General features: G+C 29.5%; 3 protein-coding genes across 6 annotated transcripts; 2 read left to right on the top strand and 1 right to left on the bottom strand.

The window, feature by feature from the left end:
- Nucleotides 1–419: 419 nt before the first annotated feature.
- LOC149893686 (selenoprotein K-like) lies at nucleotides 420–5,348 on the top strand. The gene is made up of 7 exons (XM_090075073.1): nucleotides 420–603; nucleotides 4,213–4,297; nucleotides 4,398–4,416; nucleotides 4,527–4,582; nucleotides 4,812–4,858; nucleotides 5,004–5,055; nucleotides 5,140–5,348. The coding sequence occupies exons 1-6, from the start codon at nucleotides 582–584 to the stop codon at nucleotides 5,048–5,050; spliced, it is 276 nt and encodes a 91-aa protein (XP_089931199.1). The 5' UTR covers nucleotides 420–581; the 3' UTR covers nucleotides 5,051–5,055; nucleotides 5,140–5,348.
- Nucleotides 5,349–7,103: 1,755 nt separating this feature from the next.
- On the top strand, nucleotides 7,104–10,246 carry LOC149893685 (uncharacterized). Its single transcript, XM_090092895.1, has 3 exons — nucleotides 7,104–7,725; nucleotides 8,366–8,752; nucleotides 9,983–10,246. Exons 1-3 carry the CDS (start codon nucleotides 7,671–7,673, stop codon nucleotides 9,985–9,987), a joined length of 447 nt encoding a protein of 148 aa, XP_089949021.1. The 5' UTR covers nucleotides 7,104–7,670; the 3' UTR covers nucleotides 9,988–10,246.
- Nucleotides 10,247–11,579: 1,333 nt separating this feature from the next.
- On the bottom strand, nucleotides 11,580–20,965 carry LOC149893684 (complement factor H-like). 4 transcript variants are annotated; one of them, XM_090092862.1, is made up of 10 exons: nucleotides 20,881–20,965; nucleotides 20,600–20,653; nucleotides 19,771–19,838; nucleotides 18,236–18,445; nucleotides 17,035–17,154; nucleotides 13,972–14,166; nucleotides 13,681–13,860; nucleotides 12,977–13,213; nucleotides 12,277–12,543; nucleotides 11,580–12,187 (listed from the first exon to the last, which is right to left on the bottom strand). In XM_090092862.1, the coding sequence occupies exons 3-10, from the start codon at nucleotides 19,817–19,819 to the stop codon at nucleotides 11,925–11,927; spliced, it is 1,521 nt and encodes a 506-aa protein (XP_089948988.1). In that variant the 5' UTR covers nucleotides 19,820–19,838; nucleotides 20,600–20,653; nucleotides 20,881–20,965; the 3' UTR covers nucleotides 11,580–11,924. The 4 variants fall into 4 exon arrangements, with proteins under 4 accessions (XP_089948988.1, XP_089949006.1, XP_089948979.1 ...); XM_090092880.1 differs by having other exon boundaries at nucleotides 19,771–19,840; nucleotides 20,603–20,653; nucleotides 20,881–20,956; XM_090092853.1 differs by having other exon boundaries at nucleotides 20,600–20,881.
- Nucleotides 20,966–27,220: the final 6,255 nt, after the last annotated feature.

Raw genomic sequence — 27,220 nt, 5'->3', positions numbered from 1 at the left:
GTGTTGAAGGGTGCATCAGAATCTGAAGTTGAAGCACCACCGTCAATACCAGTACTGAATATGAAGAAAGTTTATATGAAAGCAATACTGTTTCTGTCTATGAAGCAATATTAAATCCTGAAAAACAGAAAAAAGAACAAACGAATTTTGATTCAATTTAAAGCAAAATAACTGGTTAGTATGGATCCTTGCAATGTCTTTTGTACGCATCTAGTTTCTGATTAGCTCTATTTTTTATTTCAGTAATATTTGTTTAAACAATCAAGAAGCCATAATTCAATTTAGTTCCAAAAAAAAGCGAGAAAACTAAATAGATTTAATTTTGTGAAGCTCGCCTCGTTTAAAATATTATTTTATGCGGTTTTATATTTAGGGGAAAATATCTGTTACCGGCCGATTCATCACAGTGACTAAGCTGTGATGAAATAAGTGAAATCGCGTCGGTACGAGATTGGATAGTCCGTAAAAAGGTTTCGTCTGTTTTTTGTATCTTCACTTTAACTTATGGAAACGAAAGTGTTTTAAATATTGAGCTGATTGTTTTGTGGACTTTTTTTTCATTAACACTCAAGAATATAAAAATGACATATATAGCTTCTGGTGGTGAGATATTTCATAACTTGTATTCTTTATTTCATAACTTGAATAAACAATATAAAAGCGAGGTTTACGTTAGTCATAAAAGTCTAGATCATTTTTATAATCAAAACAAACAACACACAATTTATGAGTTTTTAACTTAATAAGATGTTGGCTCGCAATAGTGCCTTCTTTAAAGATTCTTTAGCAAATGGAGTCATTTTGATATGTTATAGATGAGAAATATCTTCATTAACTTGTCCATATATTTCTACTGGAAGTTTCTATCAACAGACAGCTTTAAGTAGGATTGCAACATTTGTAAGTTTTGGTAACAGTTCAGTGTAATTTCAACAATACATCTACACTAAATTGGCAATCTAATTTTCTTCGAATATTCTTCCAGTCATTTTTTTTTTTGATATGCAGAAGTGTTTTTTCCTTTATTAATAATATTTCTTTTAAGTAAATTTTTGAGATTTCTCCCAAATGTATATTCCATTAAATTAGGAGAAAAAATTCTGGGGTTCTCATTTGTTAAACAGCAGTGCAAGCATCTCAATCACTCAATACCTTGGCAGTACATTGATGTGGATTGTTGATCATGTTTTCGTAGCATTTATGTGGATTGTTGATCATGTTTCCGTAGCATTTTGCTATTTTTCCAAAAAATTTTTGCATTTTTAACTTGAGATTACTTTTTTTTTAACAGTATTATCTAATTTCATTTTTGAATAAAAGTTTTCTCTTCTGAAGCCCTTTTTAACTTAGAACATAAGAATAAATTAAATATTTCAGGCATCAAACTAATTGCTATAAAGTATAGTCATATGATTTAGCCTTAAACAAGACATCTATGCAAACTTTTTTGAGTCTGAATTTGTGATAAATTCTTAAATCTTCAAGCAATGATGAAAAAAACTTTCTTTTTTTCATCATTGCTTGGCAACAGATATAACAAACTTTATCATTATATTATGTACAACGCATTTATTATTTCTGTCTTTTGGCATATACAAAATGATATAGTCTTTTGCGACTTACATGCAACAGCTTTACTCATTACTGCTTTTATGCTCATAAATGTATGTATAGATATACAGTTATAAGGTCAATAAATTCTAGAAATGTTAAAAAAAGTGAATAGCACATTTCACATTGATTAATAAAACATTTTGTATATCAGTGAAACCTCAAGGTAGTTTTTTTTTAATTAACTGTTATTGAGCAATTCTTTTGTGTAAGTTTACAAGAATTCAATTGAAAACTTCTTGTTTTTCAAAAAATGTTTTATTTAAAAATCAAAAAAACAACATTAAAAAAAAAAAATTCCATTGTTTTAGTACGGCTTCTTTTCCATTCAGTTCAAGTCACCAAGTAAGTTTACTCAAGTTAAAGGTCTTGTAAACTTGAAATATTTTGGTGCCTTACCATCTTTAAGTTTTTTTAATAAAATTTATTACAATCTTTAAGTTTTTTTTAACCTTTGCCTAATTTCTAAGAAAGCATTGTTTAGAATGTTAGCACAATATATAGCGAGCTTCATTAAAAATTTATGATTTTTTCTGCTTTTTAGTCACTGTTTTGTATTTTCTTGTTGAAAATTAAGGAGAATGACAAACAACATAGACTCATGCTTTTAGGCTTTTTGTGAGGCTCTTTTACGTTGCACAGTTTTTATGATTTCTACAATCTTTTTTTTTTTTTTTACTGCTTTGATAAAAAAAACTTTGTTAATAAAAAATTTGAAAATAAAAAATGCTTTCTTCAGAAGGATTTTCCTAAATTCCCTATTCTTAGAATTTGTTTTATAAATATGAAAAATAGTTTCTTATTAAAATAATACTGATACAAATAATGTAAAATGAATACAAAAAATATAAAATGAATACAAAAAATGTAAGTATATTTATATTCACCATTCTTTATTCAAATTTTTTTTTTTTTTTTCAAATAAAAATTTAAAATTTTTGGTTGATCAACATTTGCAAACAAACATAAATTAGAATTTTAGATGCTTAATATATGTAGTTGTTGGATGCTTGATATTTGCTGTTGTTGGATGCTTGATATTTGTAGTTGTTGGATGCTTGATATTTGCTGTTGTTGGATGCTTGATATTTGCTGTTGTTGGATGCTTGATATTTGTAGTTGTTGGATGCTTGATATTTGCTGTTGTTGGATGCTTGATATTTGCTGTTGTTGGATGCTTGATATTTGTAGTTGTTGGATGCTTGATATTTGCTGTTGTTGGATGCTTGATCTTTGCTGTTGTTGGATGCTTGATCTTTGTAGTTGTTGGATGCTTGATCTTTGCTGTTGTTGGATGCTTGATCTTTGTAGTTGTTGGATGCTTGATATTTGCTGTTGTTGGATGCTTGATCTTTGTAGTTGTTGGATGCTTGAACTTTGTAGTTGTTGGATGCTTGATATTTGTAGTTGTTGGATGCTTGATATTTGTAGTTGTTGGATGCTTGATATTTGTAGTTGTTGGATGCTTGATATTTGCTGTTGTTGGATGCTTGATATTTGTAGTTGTTGGATGCTTGATATTTGTAGTTGTTGGAATGTTGGTATTGCCATGGAGTAGGAGCAACAAATAAAAAACTAGCGAGCAGATCAATGATCTGATGCGAGCAGATCAATGATCTGATGCGAGCAGATCAATGATCTGATGCGAGCAGATCAATGATCTGATGCGAGCAGATCAATGATCTGATGCGAGCAGATCAATGATCTGATGCGAGCAGATCAATGATCTGTAAGTTAGGTTTTTATTTGTTGTTCATACTTCTGAGCATAAACCAGTATTTATTTTCTTTTTTTAACTTTAGTGCGTATATTATCTTTTATTTGGTAATTGCTCCTTTAAAATAATTTTAAAGGAATTTTTTTAGAAATCAAGTAGACTTTTTTTCAAATCAGAAAATCCTTTGTAGATGAGAAGCAATGTGTGACTTTGATATATTTTGACCATTATCATTACATCTTTTACATTTATTTCAGTTTTTCTGTATCACTGGATCAGAAGTGATTTGTTGAAATTAAGGAATCTCTCATTCACCAGCTCTTCAGCCAATTCTCTTATTGTGTAAAAAAACATAAATGCTTTTTCATAAATGTTTTTTAGTGTGTAGATCATTTTTAGCTTTAATTTTTAGTAATTTCTGGCTCCCTAAGGTCCTATCCATAAAATAGTGATGGTTTTACCTCATCCTTAAATCAACAAACTTCATTCAAAAAATCACAACCGCCATGCACTGCATATTAAAATGATAGAATATGAGGTGTTATGTTTATATACCATTAGTATTTATATTATACTTGTTATTTTATATTGTATGTAATACATAGATGTTATATTCACAATAGTATGTGAATATAATATTTACACAATATAAATATAACTGAAATGTAAATGTAAACTTCCTGCTAAGTATGAGGCATAAAAAGACATGTATTTTATAACATTTTGTGTGTATTTTACAACCTTAAGAGATATAGGGTTTTAATATGTCAGCTATGAAAATGCAGTTCACTTTTTTGTTTCGCTTGTAATGTATTAATCAAAATTTTTACATGTCAGATTATAATTTTATGTAAATTATATTTTCATATAATTTTTTTTTTTAGGAAGGATACAGGACTCACGATCTGTGTTTCGCCTTTCAATTGTAACAGATACATTTTGGGGAATTATTAATTTTCTAGTTTTGTTGTGAGTTTATGAGTTTATTATCATTATTGGTCAATGCTTTATAATTGAAAATATATCTTTTTTGAGATTTTCAGTTACTAATGTACATTCTTTTTTTTAGTTTCCAGACCATGTTCTCTGTAAGTCTTTTCATTTTTTATTGAAGCAAATTTTGATTGTGCCTCCAGATTAACTAAAAATATATTCTCCATATTACTAAAAAATATATATAAATATATTTTTATTTCAGCCAAATCTTTCAAAGAAAGGTACTCAGTATTCTTCTGATTATCGTGGTGGTGGAGGGTAAATCCTTATTTTCTTTATAGCTTCCACTTTCCAAAGAACGTTACTCAATCGTCTTTAATGAGTTTTTATAGGATCCTCTTTGTTGCATGTTTTCTTATTTTCAAATGGTCATAGTAACTCTTAATGGTTTTTATCAAAATTTATATTTATTGCTGATCTTGCATGTTTCAACTTCAGGTCTAATTGTAATATAAATTTAACTTTTTTGCTATTTTTTTTTTTATAGTCCACCCCGACCTCCTCAAAGACGAATGGGAAGGATAGGTGGTGGAGGTAATTGATTAGTTTTATGTCAGTTTTATCATGTTGTATTTTTCAAAAGGAAGGCTACGGATCGGGTTGAAACCTGGATCCAGTGACTATCGCGTCCAATTATTATCATTATTTTTTCAATTGTATTCAAAAACTTTTTACGTAGGAGGCGGAGGACCATCTCCTGGATCACTTCCTCCTGGTGGTGGGTGAGGAAGGTAAGTCAAATATAACTGTTATGTCTTCTTTTAGAAAGCAAAATAAAAAAGTTCTTGTTTGTGATTTTTTTTGTTTCTGTTTAGGTAAGACCAACCAAGCGACATTCTGTTAGCTTAGTTGGTCAAGTTTTACAATGTATAACGCTTTAACAGTCAATACTACAACAATCTAAATTGTAGCAAATGATATCACTCAAGAAAACTCGTACAGAAACTTGCATGTGATGGATAGACTGAAGAGGCTGTTATCATAAATAAATTATAAATGTAAATAGAGAATTTTGTACATAAAATGTATTCTTTGTGCCTTTCTAACTATGGCTATGAGTCTGTTGAACAACTCTTAGCCATGAATTGCAAAGTTTGTATTCAACCTACAAATTTTGAAGCAGAAAAAATTAACTTTACTGAGATACTGCGGTTGAAGAATTTGTGTGTGCAAAACAATCAGATGAATGAATACTTAAGAATGAGTTTAGATTTTTGATTGAGTTAGATAAAAATTTAATAAAATATATCAACACTTCCTCCCCTCTTTGTGAATTGCTCCATCTTGAAATTGATTTAAACAAATTTAATCCTGCGATAATTGAGATGAATGGATCTTGCTTTAATGAATGGCGCTTAGAGAAAGCTTTCTCATTTACTTATACGTCATTATATGGTCTTCTACCCAACTGACCGAAATTTTACTAGCATCACGTCATGATGTTTGCGGGAGGATTTTTTTTATTTATACTTACGTCATTTCTTAACCAAAATATAAAGTAATCCTGTAAAATTTTCCACTAATGTATTAACATAAATGATCAAGTAATATGACATCTTGAAACTATAAAATGTTTTTTTTTTGTTGTACCGAATGAGAGCAACGAGCATTTGTGAGATATACCCCCAGAGTAGGCTGAGGTCAAGTTATAAAAAATGTGGATAAGCTGCTGAGTATTAACTAATTTCAAGTTTTCATTTTTGATTCATACTTTTGATCATATAATGTTATATTGTAATATTCCTAGGTTGCAAAACGAAATTCAAAATAATAAACAAAATACATAACAATCAAAAAGAAAATTTAAAAGTATAAAAATTAAACATACCTTAGGTTTATTCTTTTCTAGGTGCTTATAGGTAGATATTCCTTTAGAAATATTTTCTTTTTATTGAAGTCCGTTCCATGGAGCATTATCTGAAGAATAAAAATTTCAAAACTGTCGACGATGTTCGAACTCACCAAGAGGAATATTTTTCTTCAAAAGAAACTAAATTTTATAAACAGGGAATTGAAACTCTACCAACAAGATGGCAGAAGGTCATTGATAACGATGGAAATTATATAACTGATTAAAAATCAAATCAGGGTCAGTTTCAAAGTATTTTTTTTTTGTTGGTACAGTTATTCTTAATTTCCCATCCCCAGACTCAGAAAACCATACTCCTAAAACCTCATCTCCTTGATTTGTTTTGTCAGAACCAACAGTTAAATGAATTACATTTTGTAACTTTGCAACAAAAATGTGAGGAGAGATATCAAAAGAAATATGGAATTCTAATTCGATTCTAATTCTAATCCAAAAAATCGAAATTTCGTTCTCAATTTCGATCCGAAATTGAAACACAAATTTCGTTTAATTTCGTCGATTTCGAAGGCCGAAATTCCCATGCTTAGAATGTCGATTCCTTATAAATTTAAAATGTTATGCCGAAGCCGCGGAGAATGCGAAAAATTTTTTTAATATTGAATAACTGAAACAAATGTTACTGCTATAAAGTCTATAAAGAACCTATTTCTGACTCGCAATTTTTAATCCGCCTATTGATCACCTATTTTTAAGTGCCCAAGCGTGTTAGAAAGCCTAGAGTAACCCTTTACAACATGCTATTACTTTTGAAAGTTGGTCTAACACAAGCGAAGCTATAGAAGTTTGATCAAATTGGACAAGTACTATGGATCAAATTTTATGCATCAAATGTGACAACTGTTGTGGAACGGAGGTAGTATTTTTTATTATTGTTGTTAATTATATTAAATAAATGAAAGTGCATATAGTTTTTGACTCTCCCTCGTATATGTATATTCACATACTTACATTTACATATACACAAATATCAAAAACATTTAGATGGCATAATGTTTATAAAACAGTTCAGTTTGACAAAAAGCAATATAGTGACGTAGAGTAACCGGAAATGTCAACTCCAACGAATCAATTCGAATCCAACTTGACTTCGCTTTGGACTTTTGCTGTCATCAGCGAAGAAAGCACCATCCAAGTTTATGCATATAAAATATGAAGTTTATAAATTTGTGTTTATTTACGAGATTTTTTTTTTAAGCTTGAGCTAGAAATTTTCTTGAACTATATTACTTATATAAATTAAAAGTTTTTCCTCTTGTTAACCATAAATTACTCGCGTGGGGTCTGATGGACCACAAACACTTTAAAATAATTAAAAAATCCGATTCAACCCTAAACACTTTAAAATCAATATGGATTAAGAAGGGTTTTTTAAATAATTTTTAAAGTTTTTGGCGTCACTTAGGCCCTACACGAATAATTAAGGGTAAATAAAAGAACTTTATAGACAATTTAGTCATTAAAAACAGAAGGAGAAGAATGTTGAGCTGGAACCTTTTGCTTATTTTTATTGGATCCTTTTTTCAATTTCATGGTACGTAAACTAAACTCTTGTTTACTTGTATAAAAATTTATATTCTTACATGCAGTATATATCAAATATGGGTTTAAGTACTTATAGCTAATGTTGTTTTTTGAATTGGGATGTTATTTTTTAACATTAGTGATTTTATGATCACACTTATTGCCCTTTGTTGAAAATGATAATTGCTACTCTTCTGAAATTAATTATGTATTAAAGGTTCATGTACAATTACATGAAACATGAAATTTGTACTTAAGTTATGAGTCCAAGTACTAAGTAGTTTATCTTTGTAATTTGATTTTGATAAAGTATAAATTACTTTGTCTAATATGTTTTCTACAATAACTAAAGTTCTCAGTACTGTGCGTGTGGGCCTATATATTTGCCATGTTCAAAAAGTCTTAGGAATTCACCAATTTTGTTACATGATAACATAAAAAAGCATATTTCCATCTAATTTAGACACCTTATGACATCTTTATAATAGTCATACTAACATTTTATGTTCCATTTCAAGTTGATCAACTGGTAGTGACCTGAACCACCTTAATATCTCTTGCACAAGTAAAATCATGTTGTATCTTATCATAATGTCTTTTAATTCTATTGTTAAGATTTGCATTTATAAAAAAATAAATTTGTATTTAAGCCTGTTTTCAATGGTCTGTGGATGAATCCACTTCATCAAACATTTCTGGCTCAGCATCATTTCAATGGAAATACAAGTTAACAGAAAATGATGTAACTTCTACAACAATGTCTCTTATGATAAAATGTGGTTATGTTCGAGATTATGATTTCATTCCTATGATAAAGAAAGTTGATGATAATGGACAAACTGAAATCCTTGAAAACAATAATTTCTTTGGACGCATTGAGAAATCTCCAGAGAGTGCTGGAACTGTTGGTTTTAAAATTAAGAATGTTCAGACAGAAGATTATGTTTATAAAAGGTTTTATTGTGAAGCAGTTGTTAATCAGCTTAATGCACCCCCAGCATCATTTCCAAGCCCAATTTTAATTCTGCAAGCTCCAAGTAAGTTTCCTTTATAATTTCTTTCTATTTTTATAATGAGCAAAAATGTTCTTAACAAAACAATTATTTTTCTCAATATTTATTTCCTTTTAGTATGATAGGTTGACGAACTTTTCCACACTTTATAATTTAATAAAAATAAATAGAAGAACACTTTTTAATCCCTATTTTATATCTTTATACCACATAGGATTATTAGAACAGCTAGAAGTTTTAAAAGCTTTTGCTCGCTTTCTATCAATATCCACTAATAAATATTTTTAAAGAAATCATACCTTAATTTATATCTTGCTTAAATTTGAGAAAGATGTACTTTTTCATACATTAGCATTTATAACTTTTCTCTGTGATATAATTTAACAAATGTTTGACAAAAAGCATATACTTTACATTTAAGATAATAGTATCCACTTTGCCTTAGCTAAACCTTTCTGCAAAATCATTTTGGTCTTTATCCTTTGATGAGTTCACAAACTGTTGTTCAAGTCCTAAATTCTTTTCAGCACAATCAATTGTGACACTGACTTGTTTGACAAAAGATATAAAGTTCTTGTTTCTGCATAATTCAAGTCTCCTTTCTGTCAGGTTTTCAACTAAAAGTTTTTCTTGTTTGTTTCAAATTAAAAACCATAAAGAAGACCTAGCTTTTACTAGTTATTATAACACAAAATGGTTTCTCCTTATTAACTTGAATCATTTCAGAGGCTTCATGTCCCAAGAACACCTTTAAAACCCCTTATAGATTTTGTTAAGAGCATAGTACATATGCTGCCTTGAATGCATTAATATCATTCAGTATTCAGCTGGAGATAAGAAACTCTGATGTATAAATTTTGGAATCATGAAGCAAACTTTAGGGTTAAGTTTAGGTCTATCTTGGGGAAAAATACCATATTCCGTTCCTAATTCAACGTAGGCGTTGGACAAAAATTAGAGAATTGGGAAGTTATATCACATGATCAACTAGTACATGCATATAGTTCTCTATTCTTGTTCTTCACATGAAGCTACATGTTAAGAATTCTTTCCGTAAATTTTAACAGTGTTAGGTTTTACAGAAAGAATTTTTAACTTGCAGCTTGTTCAATGTTTTATTGCAGAACATTTGCACTTTTGTATTTTTTGACGAAATGCATTAAATAGTTGTAGTTATTTATTTTATGATGTAATACATTTCATTGTCTATTGTATAATAAATGGGTTTTTTTTTTTTTTTTTTTTTTTTTTTAGATTGACAACCGCTTTGTTAAGTTTGGGAATAAAAGATCTTTCGTTTGGAAAAAAATTGTGAACTGATTCTCATAAATGGATGTCTTCTGTATATTTCTTTTTTTTTATAAAGATGTAAAAACTTTTAATTTCGTTTGCTTTATAAAATTGTTTAATATTTAACTGGTTGAGTTGTTTAATAGTTTTTTAAAAATATTCATCACTTTGTGAATTATTTGTGTCCACTTTATTAAAAAAAAACAAACAATAAAATAAAAAAATTTATATCATAGTTATATTCGTTTGAGTGAGTGTTTAAAGTCCCATCATTGATTTTTCCATTTCATGTTTTTAATGTTTGAATGTCTTTTGGGAATAACAAAACCGTGCATAGGTTTCCCAAATATTCACAATAAGCAAAATTCACGGATTCCGTGACACGGAACGCTTTAAAATATCTGGGGAACGTATTTTGTAACATTCCTACTTGTCATTTAGGTTTTGATCTAAAACAAATTCGTTTAAAACCTTAGGCTGCACTTTTGAAACCATTTTTGTTTTTGGCAAGTGTTTCAATTAATCGAAAAGTATAAAATATTCCGATAATATCAAATGAGCTCGGAAACTTCGGCCAGAAGCGATTTTATGGAAATAGCACAACAAAGTTCATTGAACTTGAAATTTAAATTGCTTTTACACTTTGCATTTATATAATCACTGTAATTCGAAGCAATATATGTTAGTATATTATTCTAATAATGTAATAAATATATATACATAAACGGGATTCAGAAGATGATCAAAGAAGAGTGGGTGGGTGGGGGTCTGGAGACTGCCTCAACTCTGGACATGCTCCTGAACATATAAGTATTACTATTTGAATTGCTCCATCATATTAAAAACCCCTAAAACAAAATATAAAGTGGAGAAAATAAGCTTTTTTTAACTCTTAAAAATGCGAACAATTTTTACAAACAAAAAAGCTATATTAAGAACTGAAGATCACTCATTCGTTAAAGTATTTAAGTCAACCCCCTCCGGTCGATGTCTAAAGTATTTGAGTTTACCACCCTCCGGTTGATGTCTAACAGAGCTCTGTAGATAAAAGCTAGCTAAAGTGTAAAACTTTTAGTAAAAGTCTAAAAAGTTGAAAATTTGATAATCTAATGAAGACAGCTTGAATTTAGGTAAATAAACGTGACTAAGGGTAATTATTAGTAAACAGCTTTGTATGGCACACATTGGCAGTAACTTGCTACGGTTTAAAATTAATCTTTAGGAATTGCGCTGAAACCTGTGCTCACGTTTTTAAGGTTTTTCATTTAAAATATCGTATAATATTCGGACAACTAAAAACAAATTTTTGAAAACTAAACGTGGTATGAAAAATCTATTATTTATGAGTTTGGCGCTAAAAGATGTAATTTGCCTGCTTCAGTTATTTACACTGATTTAATTGCACTGGTCAGCATGTTTTTTTTTTGGTGTGAAGTTCACACCAAAAAAAAACATGCTGACATGTTCACACTGTGAACCTTCTCTTTAATACAATAATAGTTCTTGGTAGATTTTTTTTTCTGATTTCAAATTTTTAATGTCCTATAAGAAATTGAGAAAATTTTCACTGAATGTTTAATTTACTTAAAGTTCATAATTAGTATTGAACAAATTTTTCTTTAAATTTTAAAATAAGCTTCATAAATTTATGGTACAAAATCTTATTATACATAAAAAATAAAAAGTAAACAGAACGCTACAATATAAAAAACTATGAATTTATATATAAAAAGCAATGCGATTAGTCACTCAGAAACCCCGCAAGCAAAAGACTTAAAATAATTCGCAAATGTTCCAGTTGAATCAAACCAACTGGTTTTAGATCGTGCATTAGACTTTCAACCTTTAAAATTTTAAAAGGTTGTATAAAAAGTACATTAGTTTGATAACTAGTAGTCTTAGAAATTCAATGATCACCAGGAATCAAATGTTGTTTTTCATCATCGTCTATCAATTCCGTGTTTTCAACATTTTCGTTAGATATTGGTCCGTTTGGTCCGTTCGTTATCGGAATGCCTGAACTACTCGGGCCATTCCTCTGTACTTCTGCATACGCAGCGTCGGAACTTGAAACACTGCGTTCAAAGAGTCCAACAGCAGTTTGTGAAACTTCTTCGATGCTTTCATATGGATTTTCAACAGAAACTTCGTTTTGAGAAGGAGAATTTTCTGTAAGGAAACGAAATTTCTTGTTTCACGGATTTTCTTCATTGAAAAAATTACAAACTTAAAAAAAATTGAAACATTCAAATATTTACCATTATAAGGTGGTGGCTGAGGTCGACGAGCCTGAATGGCTTCATCGTATGATGGCAGCACAACATGAACATCATTGGAATAATAAACAAAAGAGCATCGATCATCGTCTTCATTAATAAATCGCTGATGATCTATTCGACGAGCGATCCGACGTCTCTGACACGCAACAATAACAATCAGCAATAATAGGAGTAGGAGCAGACCCCCGGCAGTGCCAGTAACAACAGCAAGTGGTTGAGTAGTCGAGTCTTGTTTCGCTAATGCATCTAATTTAATTATTGAAAAAAATTTGTACAAATGCAAGGAAAAAAATTCTTAGATGTAAAATTGGAACAAAAGTGCGGGCCCTTATGCGCATCTTGCATAGCCCGCACCATCTAAGATACCAAATAGCTCGAATACTTTTTTTGAATAGATCTCCTTTGCTTATTTCTTTTCATTTAGTAAGTGTATTGCGATTCTGCTCAGTAGAGTTGATAAAAAATTTCGTGTGGTTCTTAACATATCATTTAAGCATTTCAAAATTTAAGTTACAAAAAGACCTCAATTCTTTTGAGACACAAAATGTCTTCATGGTTGAATAACTGAATAATCTAATTACTTAGCAAATGAGCCCAAATAAAAAAATTTTTGAGACAAAGAAATGAACTAAGAAAATAAACAACAAAAAGTAATCAGAAAATTCTTCTCGCACGTCACCTTTCTTATTCCAGCACTTATATGTATTACGCTCCAAAACTGCCACAAGGTTTTGGGCCTGGCAGAAGCTAAACCATGTAATGCACACTGGGACAATGCCAATCCAATTGCCTTCTTGACAATCTAGTTGATCATTTCCTGATAAAACATAATTTTGATCACAAGAATACTTCACAAGTGAACCAATAACTTTGAAGAAGCCATTGTTAATCTGAGAAGGTGTTCCACATCTTTTTCCTGTAAAGTTATTAACATATAAAAAGTTATTAACATATAAAAAGTTTTAACAATTTTTAACACAAATTGAACAACGTGAAATTTAAATATCTAAAAAACAGTAAAGTTGAAAAAAAACAAAACAAAACAAAAAACAATGACTTATAAAAAAACAATAGAATTTTAGTAGAAACAAAATTAACAGATATATTCATATTTTTTATTCTCTGTTACATTTAATTAAATGAAATAGGTGTAAATAAAAATAAAGTTAAATTGCAATGAACAGAAAAGAATTAATATTCTCTAAAAACTCACATTTTTATTTGAATGATATTTGATTGATTTTTAAAAAAGTAAATTTGTCATGGATAAAAAAAAAAAAAAGAAAAAAAGATTTTAAAAGCATCAAGATTCATTTTAAAACTTAAGCAGATTTTTTTAAAATACAAAAATTCGAGTGATAATACTGAATAATGAAACAGTACTTTGACAGCTTGGCCATATTTGAGACCATGATCCATCTTCCAAACATTTAGATGAAGCAGGGTTTGCTACATTGAGATTTTCGCAAAAAAAAGAAACCACAGAACCTGCAGTATAACTTTGCTTCATAGGTACATAGCGTAAGGAACTATCACTAATGTGCGTGTTTTCACATTTTATTTCTGTTAAGGAATTAAGAAAAAAGCGCAATTTATAAAATACATAAACTATGAGAAGAATTGTAAAAATATGCAAATATGGTGATAGAGTAATAAACTAAAAAACAAACAAACCTTCACATATAGGAACGTATTTTAGGGTCCAACCATCATGGTCACACCTTGATTTAGTATTCCCTTTAGTAATTTTATAACCAGAAACACAGTCGTATTGGATTGTTGAAGAAATCATGAACTTGTTTGAGACATTAGAGCCTTCAGTTAAATGAATTATTCCATGAGGCAAAACAAGGGGAGCTTCACAGACTCCTGTATGAAAAAAAAAACATTTTCAAATAATAATCACAAGAACTGGGTTTTTACAACCTAGTTCTTAAGAGATTACTATTGCATATTTCTAAAGACCAAACTATTAATTATGGTTTTTAAGAATGGACATTAATTATGAACACTTCAAAAAATAAAAGTTGAAGAACTTGCTTTTAAAAAGGAAGTTTTTTGAAATTCTATTTTAAAAACTTTCACTCCTTTAAAATATGAGAAAACTTAAATTTTAGGCTTCAGAGTTGGAATCAAATGAAACACAAAAATGTGGCCTAATTCCATGATGCTCAAAAGTAAATAAAACTAAAAAAGTAATGAATTTTTTTTGCAATATATAGATTAAAGTGATAGGCAGGCTATCAACAATTATGTATGACATTTAAAGTAAATCTTTTCATGTTTATCTACAGATAACAAGGTTATTTATTTAGGTCTTTAGCTACAAAGTCTTATGCATTAGTCAAAACATTTCAAATCAGCAATTTTAGTTTGGCTATGATAAATGGATGTTAAAACAATGCAGTCAAATGCAGATAATTAAAAAAAAAACTGGTTAAAAAGACAGAGGCATCACATCTTATAAAGAGGAGGACTTTTACTCTCATCTCAGTTGTCAATGCAATCCCTCCTTGATTTTGTTTTACAAAAATTACTTCATTACAAAAGCACCTCAATGATCAATTGGTATCTCTTCCAGATCTGATTGGATCAAATGAAATGATTTTCCAGAGTTCATGACTTATCAAATGCTACTACAAAAGCTTATGATGGTTGCATAATATCCCCACTAATGCTAGGTCCTTGGATGTCTGTATAAGGCTTTCATGCCAGCAATGACACACACAAAAGGTAACTTCTTGATAAAGATCTACAGAGATTTTCTCTTACAATCAGTTCAGAAGATTTTTGATGGCTTTTGGAGACGAAGTCAGTAAAAATGTACTGACTCTGAGATGCTCATGCTGAGATGTATGATGAGATGCTCATGCTGAGATGTATGCTCATGGTTAGTATTTCTTTTTTTATATTTCATAAAAGCAATTTTTAATTAAATTTAAAACAATGCAACCTCAGTCCTCATCGGCTCATTAACACCTAAAAGATAAAAAACGACAATTGAATGTGGTACTAGCTACAGGTCATGGAGCATTTATGATTTGTATCTACAAGTACAAGTTTGGTTATTTACTTATTATAGGCTAACGACCATTCCATCTTTGAAAAAGCCACCATGGGATATGGTATCTAGCTACAAGTTATGGTGTAAGAAAGTATAAGAAATATTCTTTTAACTTATGCATGTGCATGAAACTGCAATAATTTATTTTGGAATATATTTGTTTGGTATTATATACCATAAACTTTTACATAAAGAGGAGTTGGAGTCAGATGTGCAGAAAAAGATTGAGTCAGAGTTGGAACTTTTGGTTGCTGGCTCAACAACCCTGCTTACAACAAAGACATTTTTTTGCATGATTGATAAATTCAAAATTGTTTGATATTTTTTGTTTCAAGTTTTTATGAAGTTCTGCAATTTATTTTTTATTTTCTTGCAAGCATTTTAATACTTGCTTCTCAGGTGCGTCAGTGAGGGTACTTGTCTGCACATGTTTTTGGTTAGTATGCCTCTTGTTATGCAGTATTTCGGGTAGCAGTAGACCTCCTTTTGCAGACACTTATGATTTATGAATGGGATTCAAATCATCAACTAAAGCATATCACTCAAATTTAGTCGAGCAAAACTGAAACAGTAAAGTTTAGCAGGATTAAGAACACTTGACAATTCAGATTTGAATTTCCCTTACATGGAAAAAAAAAAAAAAACCAACTTTAGAGCTCTTAAGATTATAACTGCCAAATATTTTGATTAAGTTATTTTTACTTAAAAACAGCCTCTTTTAAAATGATGGACTTCAAGCACAAGAGTTGTTTAGATTTTAGCAGAAAAACATTTGTCCTTCTATCTTTTTCAATACAAAAACAAAGGAAGGATTGCTAGGTAAAATATAAAAAACAAATGCTAATAAGTTGAAACTCAAAGAATTAAAAATGGAAGAACAATTGAATCAAAACTCAAAAATGCAACCATCTTACAACCAAGTATCCTATCCTACTATCAACTTTACTATCTTCTATTAACATGACTATAAAAAATCAAAATACAAATTTATCTGTTAACTCAAGCTCTTTTTCTCCTTTTAAATAAGACGGATGTAAAAAGGACAACGCTATGTTCTAAAAACATGTCTTTGAGACAACTCTACAGCTACAAGTAAAGTTGGTCAAAAATGTTTTTGGAATAATTTGTGCCTTGTGTTGTTTACAATAAATATTTTTATAAGAAGTGCTTTTTCTTTTTTTTTGTGTGAATTGTCCTTCTGTGACTGAGTAACTTTCATAGTGCAAATGCTTTAAGATTAAACGCAGATGTTTGGAATGTGGAACATGTTATTTCAACTTATTTTATATCACTAAACATTTACTAAAGTTTTTATTACTAAAGTTTGTTCAAAGATGTTAAAAAGAGCCCAACATTTCTTTTTTTCTTAACAGCTCTGGTTACATGATTGCATTTTCAAAACTTGAATAGCAAGAGACAAGTTCAATTTTGTCCTTTTACACTGAAAAAAAAACAAAACGTTTTTCAATGTAATCAAATCTCTGAGAGATAATTATCTAAATTCCTTTCAAAACTTTGGTCACAAAACAATTATTTTCTGCAGAAAGAAGCATCCACCATTAAAATACAAAGTAGCATAAAAAAAAGTTTAACAAACTCCAAAATTACCCAAAATAGCTCATCTTATATCATTTGTAACATCTAATATATATGCATATAACATAGAGACATACTTGCTGTGCAACTTGGTCCAGCAAAATTTATGTCACAAATACATATAGAAGTGACATCACCAATACCAGTGAGTGTTGTTTCACAATGACCATGCTGACCACATTTATTTTGACAAGCATCTAAATTATAAAAATTCAACTTTGATTATTAAAAAAATTTCGACTTAGATTATTCAAGGATGAAACTTGTTTTAATTTAGTGATATGTAATTATATATAATTTAATTTAGTAATATGCGTTAAAATAGCACTAATTAACAAATTGATTTTTTCTTGCTAATAACAAAATTAGTAATTTGTTAAATTGTAGTACATCAGATTTTTGAATTATTGCCTAACAAAGTGGAGGAGGTAGGTAGGGGAGGAGGAGGAGGAGGATGAAACAGGAAGAACAAAAAACTCCTCTCAAACTTTTTTTTAAGATTAATTGCAATCTTAGCAGTATGTAAACAATATAAAAGTATAAATCTAATAGCCCTTTATAATGTAATATAAATATCATCCAAGAAAAATCACAAAGAAGACTACCAACTGTACACTTGACTGGAATATCACGATACAGCATGCAGGAGTCTGCCAAAATGTGTTCACTTCAAAACCCGCGATAGGACTATTATATTGTTAACTACATTATTCTTTTTGGAAAAATCATATTCATAGATAATATTTTGAAAAGAGTGGTGCATAAAACCTCTATATATACTAATTTGATTGGTAACTATGGTAATTTGACTGTTGAAATGCAACATAATCCCATTATGATGCTAACTCAATAAATAACGGCTAAAGTTTTTAAACAATTTTTGAGTCAAAATATAAAAATTCTAAAAACCCACACAAAAGAAAAACCAGTAAAATCAAATAAAAATCCACTGGGCTGGGGCTATTGTCATTTGGTTTCTTTACTTTGATTGGATTATTAGTTTGTTAAGGAAAAGTGAACCAAAAAATGAGTTAGAGAAAAAAGTCATAGAAAATCATAGAAAAAAGAAGCCATAGAAAAAAAACATGATCGACTTCTTTAACCATTTTTTGAGACACAACAAATATATATATTTGTCGTGTCTCAAACTACAACTCTTCAAAGTATTTTAAAACCTGATTGGATTGAAAAAAAAATTACTAACTCTGTTTGAGCAAACAAACTATATTTAAAAGAATATTTTACATACCATTTATTCATACCTTTGAGTAAACTTACCTACACACTTAATTATCTTAGGCTCCCAGGATCCATTTGTACACTGAATTTTATGCTGGACCTCTTTATCATGCTGATCTTCTTTTTCATTAAAACTGTACCCATCATCGCATTGGTAGTATAAAAATGTTTTATCTTTGTATATTGTACTTTCTTTAGTAACCAGGTGGGAATGAGAAGGCAAGTTGGGAGGAGGACAGTCTTCACATCCTAAAATTACAAGTTTGCATAATTTAAAATAAATATTGAATAAAGAACACAATATTATGATAAATACTGGTTAGCAGTTATATACTCCATTGAAATATTCTGTCGATTTAATATATTAAAATATATTTTAATATATTTTAATATATTTAATATTTAATATATAAATATTCTTTTGATTCTCCTTTAAACTCAATTAAACTCAGAATTATATTGTTTTGAAACATCAGAATTGATCCCAGACATTGCATAGCATGTATTGGAAAAAAAGGCTTAAGAAAAAGTGGCATCAAGTCTCTGAAAATCTTAAACCAATTATGATACCAAGCACACCATTTTTATAAACCAGACTTTTTTTTTTTTTTTTTAAATAAATAAAATCTTTTTTCCTTTATGACTGAAAATTTATGACTGAAATTTTAAGACTGAAAATTTATGACTGAAAATTTATGACTGAAAATTGCAACAAGTATTTATAATCACTTTGAAAATGTTTTTTTTTTCCTGCAAATAAAAAAAATCTTTAGTTGCTGAAGGTCAGAAAAAACTTTAAATAGATGTTTAGAAAAAATTTAAATGAATTTCTAATAAGTTTCAGTTGGTTAGTATATTAAGCTTTTAGTAAGTCAGTATATAAGTTCAGTAGGTGTTATGCAATTCTTAATTGTCTACCAAGAACTAGTCAAGTGATTGCTGTATAACTATTTTCCAATTTTGTTGCAGCTGAAAAAAATGTTCATTACCAAAATATTTAACTACATCCAATGCTGGTAAGTCTTTTGCCCCTCCCCAAATTTCTCAAAGAATTAAATACATGCTCAAAATAACTAAGCAGAACTTCAATTGAAAATTGATTGTATAACTGGAGGTTTGGATAAAACAATCCAATTAAAAAAAAATAATAATAAAACACTTCAAGAACTAATTGACCAAATGACTGGCTTAATCAACAAACTAATTGAAAAAATGACATGGTTAACTTTTATACTAAAAAGTGATAAAATCACTCAATGAAGAGGCTATCAAGCCTGTTTTAACCAAATGAAATCAGATTTTGGTGGCAGAAGAAAAATAATATTGTTGAACACAGTTTGATCAGTCCTAGGCAGTTGAATAGTATTCTTGTATTCTTTAATGAAAATATATTCTTGTATTCTTTAATGAAAAAAAAAAGAGCAAGGAATATAAGACTTTAAAAATTAAAGAGACCATTTCCATATTGACCAGGTTTATCTTATAAATGCACAATAAACTTACAATCAAAGTTCACAAGTTTTCACAAGGTTATTCCAAAACTATAAATGTATAATATGTTATTATTGACTTACTTCCTATCTCATACCAAACCATAAAGTATATAAGAAAAGACTTCTTCATTTCAACAATTAGACTTCAACTAAAAAATACATACATTTAATTTGTTACTTATTTAAATGCTTGAAATGTAAAGCTATTCTAGACACAAGATTTTTTTTCAAATTAAATTATGGGAAAACATTTCTATTGCATGAAAGAGATTTTTGCCAATTTGTACTCAAAGTGAATTTTGTGAAAAACTTATATGTAAAGATTCATTAAAATTTGGTGCAAGTTTAAACATTTTTTGAAATTGTGAACCTACACAATGTGCTTCCTAGTTATTTAGAATGAATAAATTTCTTTTCCAATAAAAAGTGTAACTTTATCAATTAGTAACACCGTTTCTCATGCAATTGCATCATGAAGTATTTTGTACAAATTTTACGACATTTTTATCATTTTTCAACTTTACTTTACATTCAGAAATTAAACTCAATTTGTTTATTTGAAAAATAAATAAATTTAGTTTTATTGTAAAACTGTTATCATCATTGTTTTATGAGAACAACATAAAACATAATATTTTAACATAATCTTCACTGGATATAATCAACAACATTTTGGAGAATATCAGTAAGAGTAAATCCTCTCAATCTATAATTTTTTTTTTTTAGCAATAAGAAATATTTTAACATGTAAATATACATTTTAAAAAGCAAAAGCAAAACAGCAACAACATCTTAAAACAAAAGAATTCTCAAAATAATTAATAGCAGGTAAGCAGGCTGTAAATAAAGAAATCTATACAGGTAAAAATGTAGTACAAATAGATAAATGAAAGACTTAGCTTTTTCTAACCTTTTTTTTACACAATTTTAAAAACCTTTAAAATTTCCACAACATATCAGATACCTAAAAAGTAACAAACACCTTTAAGTCTTAGTGCGTACCACAAGTACGTTACATATAAACCATTTTTAAAAACTTCAGTTCTACGAATGTATATACATGAATAAGTAATTGTGTATAGATACTGATCATTAAATATAAATGCATGTATACACATATAGAACGATAAAAATGCATATTATATAAAACAATTTTTTGTTTCTCATAACATAAATAATGATTATCTCAACTAATTATCATGTTGTTCCGGGCAATTTTCATGTGACATCATCAAAATAGTTGCATACAATGTCGGCGAAACAAATACACCGAAAGTAATTTTGGCATGTCTAAGAGAGAAAAATCTGAAAAATATAAGAAACATTTTTGCCGAACGTATCATAATATGGTAGATGTAAAATTAGCATGTAATTTTGTTACTCTGAGATGGGGTTTAATTAGTGATTAATTGCACTTGTCGTCACGTAGTTAATTGAATGTGGAGGTGCATTCGTCGTTATGTGGCGATGTAATTTTCATAACGCGTGCTTTCTATTACGACTTAAGTGCATTCGTAATTATGCGTTCGTGAATTAAAAAAATTTAAACTGTATATGTCTGGTAATTAAATTGAATCCGCGAAACAAATTATCATTAAGTTGCTCACCCATCATATATTTGAGCCATCATGCATGTTTGAAACCTCAGGACATGTATAATAGTGGATGAAGAAATATTATCTTTAGAGGTGGAAGGGAAATAGGGCGCTAGAGAAATTACAAATCAAAACAACTGTGGATCTAGTAACAAGACCAAAGACAGAAGACCACTGGGATCAATAACTTGTCACACGTTTACTACGTTTTCTGTCAAATTTAATACTGCACTGGTAGCACTTTTTGTTTATGCATCTCAAACTCAGAATTTTTAACCCGTTGACCTACACTTGCGTCTATAGCCGTCAAAGCTAAGTTTACTATGTGGCGTGAAGGCAATGGCCGTCTAAAACGAAACGGTCATCTTTGGACACTGCGGCTATAGCTAATAAATTTTTTTTGTCATTTATTCATTTTTGTTTGATTTTAAACTAATATTTCGTGTAAAACTCCCAAAATTACTTTTTGGCACACAAAAAATTGTTAATTTGAGTCATTAAACCTGTCATTCACGTTTTTAAATTTTTGCTGTTACAACCTCCATCGTCCCATTACTAAGTGTTTAGAGTCTGCTGGCGCCATGACGGTCCGCAACCTAATTAAAGGTGCTGAACTAATCAAAATTAAGTTTATTTAAGCAGAAAAAGTAAAACTTTACTTCTAATATTCTAAAAGTTACAAAAATATGTTAAGTGATAACTTTCAAACTTCACTTGTACCTACTGTCCGTCAATGAATCCGTCAATCCTTCACCTGTCGGTCAATGTGTTAAAAATGGTCGCGTAACTTAAGATAAAACTTAAGATTTAAAAAACAAAATAGAGAGACGGCTGACAACGTCGAAGCAATTTGAAAATTTTTCTTTTATATCATATTTAACTTTATTTTTGATTGATGAAGTTTAGCTAGACAAAATTGCGAATCTAAAATCTAAAATGACATATTATACTAGTTCAAAATGTTAGAAATAGAAAGTCTCCCCCTTTTTTAAAAACTTACCCATGCTACCTTCGTAATAAAACTTAACCATGGTACCTTCATGATAAAGAATGTCTTTCCTTCATACAAAAAATACAACTATTAAATTTAAATAAAGCTTCTTAAATAAATAAAACTTAATAATTTAAATAAAATTTAAATAAAGGTAGAATGGAAAAAGTACAAGAAAATTACTTCTAAATATTTTTAATTTTAAAAATTCCCGAAGTTTATTTTAAAAGCAACCTCAGTTGATCGCGTTTAGAACGGTGCGATCTCTAAACTTACGATCTCTAAACAGAGTGTGCCTATACATAGGCAGTATAAATACAAAAGCATTTATGGCGCTTCATGTCAGATTGCATTTTGAAGCCCAACAACTTATTTTATAAAACATTAGCAATATCCATTAAATTGTTCATTTTCTAAGTTATTGCATGAAAAGTTGTTGCAATGAAAAGTTGTTGCATGAAAAGTTGTTGCAATGAAAACGTCAATCAAATTTCAGAGCTCTTTGTAAAGTTTTGGTGGTTTTTTTTTATCCGAATATCAAATTTATTTGATTTTCTCTTTGCTGTCGTTCTTTTCCTCCGTGCTGACGTTCTTTTTCTCCGTGCTGACGTTCTCGAATACATTTTCTAAATATTTTTACATATAAAACTTATTATGTAAAGTTTCTCATGCAAATTTTTAATTACATTTAGGGAGAGAAGGGTAATTAATCATACTTTTGAGCCTTGTGATGCACCTACCACCACCTACCACCACCTACCACCACCTACTACCCCCTACTACCACCTACCACCTCCTACCATCACCTACCTAATTCATTGCGAGGTTTCTTTGGAGCTACAAACTAATGCAGAGCTAGAAGATAGGTTTCATAAAAGTTCTCAATCAAGTTTAAATGTACTATTTTACTAATTTGGCAAATTGCGCATCACTCCTTGCATATTCATCGCATCAAATGATTTGGCAGTAATGCGCATCACTCGTTGCATATTCATTGCATCAAATGATTTGACAGTAAAGTCATTCATGAAGAATGTTTTCACAATACTTTAACGATCTTATTGGTAAAAATTTTGCATTAATGTTGGTCGAATATTGAAAAAAAATTTCATTTGCTGACAGCGTTGAGTAGTATGACGTAACCATTTTTCTCATGGGAAATATCCACGTTGCATTAATGTTGCAAGAACGTGGATGCGCAACTTGCTTGAAGAAAATGTTGATGAATATAAAACAACCTCCAGTTCAAAACGTTGGATGCTTTATTTTATGATGATCGGCGGATTGGTTTAGCAGTGCTAAAATATTTAAAGCACATTCAAAAAATCCATCGCTACACTTATTTTATGTTTACTTTTAGGTTAACTACGGCAGTTTAATGTTCTTTATTAAGCAGAGTAAACTGAAGTAAAATGAACCAGGGGGTAAAATGAACTGTTATAGTCAATAAACAAATAGTTTTTAAAAATTTTAAGTCTAAAACTTAAAAAAAGAAAATTTCCTCAATTCTCTACAAAAAAAATCTTTTGTTCCAACCCATTTTTTTAAAAAGCTTCGAACGAAGTTTAAAAATTACGATATAAAGTCTAACGAATGCTTGTTTTTCAGTACTTAAAGTTTTGGAAAAACGTGACGTGTATAAACCAACCCAGATACTGAATTTTGTAATATCTTTTATGGGCTTGATATCTTTTATGAGTATTGTCTTACACTAATCCAAATGATTTGCAAAAGAGGAAGAAAATATATATTTTTGATTTTCATTAAAAAAAACAGTTTACTGTGTTATCAAAAATTTTTCTACTTTATTTTGAATGCTGAAAAACATTAAAGATTAGATGATTGGAGCTCCAAAGATAATTTTTGTGGTGTGAGTACGAATAGTTGTATTAAAGGAGATATTTTCCATGAGTACTTTGATTATTTCATGATTGAAAGACAATCCAAAACCAGTTATAAATATCATTTACGACCACATTTAGCAGTCGTTGTATTAGTTTGCAATTTTTCATAAACATCTTGGTCTTAGACCACGCACGTTATATCATGTTACGGCCACGCACGTTATATCATGTTACGGCCACGCACGTTAAATCACGTTACGACCACGCAAGTTAAATCTTTGGCCAAGAGATTCGACTTGAATTTTTAATATGTTATTGTTCTTTAAATAATTTAACATTTTGTATTTATAATCTTTTATCTAATCTTTGTTGAGATTAGATTGAGATCCATTATAATCCCAACCCACCCGATGCTTTTTATTATAAAATGTTAGAAGTTCTTTAGCATTAAAAATAGACTGTCCAATAGGATTGAAAGTAATACTCTTACCAACATTCAGTGAAGTTCCAAAGATGATAAAGATTTATTCTATCTTTCATCTGCAATTCAACTGGAATTGATGATTTTTATATACAATTTTTGTGTTTTGCATATGTAGTAAATAATTGACTATCTATAAACCAACTCTAAAAATGCGATATTACATTTCTGAATGGCATTTTTCAAGGTCTTTTTCCACCCTTTAAGGTTTATTCCAGTAACATCAGTAAGGTTACAGTACGTGAGCAAAACTGCATAAACTATGAATGTTTTTTGTTCATTTTTTTCATGTTTAAAAATTTAAAAGGTATTTATGACAATTTAAAATGGCGAGGAATTTAAAATGGCGAGGAATTTAAAATGGCGAGGAATTTAAAATGGCGAGGAATTGGCTGTTGATATTCGTTTACAAAATCGGTTCAAAATCCACACAGATATTGGCATACTATTTCTAGCTTCACATCATTCTGAACCATTCTGGGTCACGAACTGCTGCATTGTGACATTTGCATCATCTTCAACATCATACAACAGCAGTTGCATTTTAATCCACAAATGTTTAAACTGTACTAAAAACTTATTATCTTTTTATTACTTAAAACAACAAAATTGTGCAAAGGTGGGGAAAAGGATGGTTTAAAAACAATTGAGCTTGGCTTTTTCTTTGTTTTTAGTTTTTGATTCGACATCAAGGGCAGGGAAAATTTAATTGCAATTTAATTGTTTAAAAATATACTACCAATTAATTAATTGCAATTATTATTCAGTGCAATCAATTAATTGCAATTTTTGAACAGTTCAATCAATTTTTCCAATTAATTGCAATTAATTATTGGTTTTTAAAAATGTCTAAAAATTTTAAAAACAGAACATAAAATTATCATTTTTTATTAAATATCATACTTAAAAGATTTATATTGTTGGGTTATTACTTTAAATATATACATGCAATCATTACATATATATAAAGTAATAACGTACTTTAAACTTGAATTGTACATTACATTGTAATGTATAATTCCAGTTTAAAGTACGTCTTTACTAAGAACTCATAAAAAATAAATTGAAAACCAAAACTTATTTGAAGAGTAAGTCACTAAAACAATCAGTTATTTTCATTATTCATCATAATATCTGAGAGCATTTTCCTGTCCCATAATCGTTTGTTAACACACAAAAACATTTGCATTTCAAGATTGGATGGAAGTATATTATGTCTCAAATGGCCAATTGCGTAACCTGCAGCACTGAAAAATCTTTCCGCAATATTTGACGTTGGCACCAGAAACTTGCAATTCACATATCTTGAATCCGAAGACATTTTTTCTAATTTTCTTTTCTTTAGCAGCTTAGAAGCAAAGTCCAAATCATGATCAATACTAACTGGCGTGATCTCAGATTGCTTTAGAAGTTTATTTACACTTTCCTTTTCATTTAAAAATAGTTCGTGCTCTCTGTTGTCCAATATTTTAACTAGCGCACTTTCAAATGTTTTAGAATGAATAATATCTGCATTTGAAGATAAATAGGTACCCATATTAACATCGTGTCTAATTATTTCATTAAATAAAATTCTTACTTCTGAAATGTCAATTGATTCTCTTTGAAGTGCAATGGTTACTGAGTTAAATTTTTGTAGAGTCTCGTTTAGCAACTGAAGATCATTTTCTTCCCTGGCAGACAACATGTAATCTATTAGCTCGGGCATTTTATCGAAGTTCCCTTGGGTGAAAAATGGCTTAAGACGAAAATATCGTTTTATCATTTCTGAAGTACTTGACCATCGTGTTGTGTTTCTTTGAATAGCACAAAGAGAAGTCAACAAACGGAGTTTTCCGGCTAGCTTTAAATTTTTGAATTTACCCATAAGCGTATTTGTCTTATCGATGATATGTTTATATGTGAGTAAAAACATTTCCATAGCCAAGTTGAACCTGTGAGAGGCACATCCTATTAATGGAACATTGCACAGATTTGCAAGGGCCTTATTTGTTTCACAGTTGTCACCTATTAAAGATGTTACGTTAGTCATATTTTTGCGAAGAATATTTTGAAGAACCCATGATAAATATTCAAAGTGGGCTTTTGCTGTAAACTCTGTTTCATTTCCTATAGGTGAAAAGGCAATTAATGCAGTACTGTACTCATTTTCACTGGCATTATTAGGATATGATACAAACAATGCCACATAGTGCGTACTTCCGTTTGACCATCCATCAAAAATAATTGCGAAATTTTCTGGAACTATGTTAGCAATTTCTACTTCAACCTTTTTAGTCAGCAAATTCATGTACTTTTTCATGGTTTTTATGGAAATATTTTCTAATTTAGAGTATTTTTGCGTGAGAGAGTTTTCTACAAATGAAAATGGTTTAAGGCCACAAGTCACCCATTCTATCCATGAATACATATTGTCGGCACTCTTTGGTATTATTGGTCCTGGAATATGAGTAAAACCACTAAACTGTGTAATCGGCTGTTGTGTTGAAGTTGAAGAAGTATTATATTCTATATATTCTGGATGCATACTTTTAACATTAAATAAATTGGTCCATCCTGTCCCAGTTTTCTGGCGTAGTTTTTTTCCGCACTTACAGGTCCAATTACTGTCATTAGCTTC

The sequence above is a fragment of the Hydra viridissima genome, unplaced genomic scaffold (genome assembly GCF_058129835.1).
Source record: "Hydra viridissima isolate aposymbiotic clone 2 unplaced genomic scaffold, HvirCarnegie_v1 scaffold_1, whole genome shotgun sequence".
Taxonomy (NCBI): domain Eukaryota; kingdom Metazoa; phylum Cnidaria; class Hydrozoa; order Anthoathecata; family Hydridae; genus Hydra; species Hydra viridissima.
Note: the sequence above shows the minus strand (reverse complement) of the source record. Positions and strands in the feature narration are given on the sequence as shown.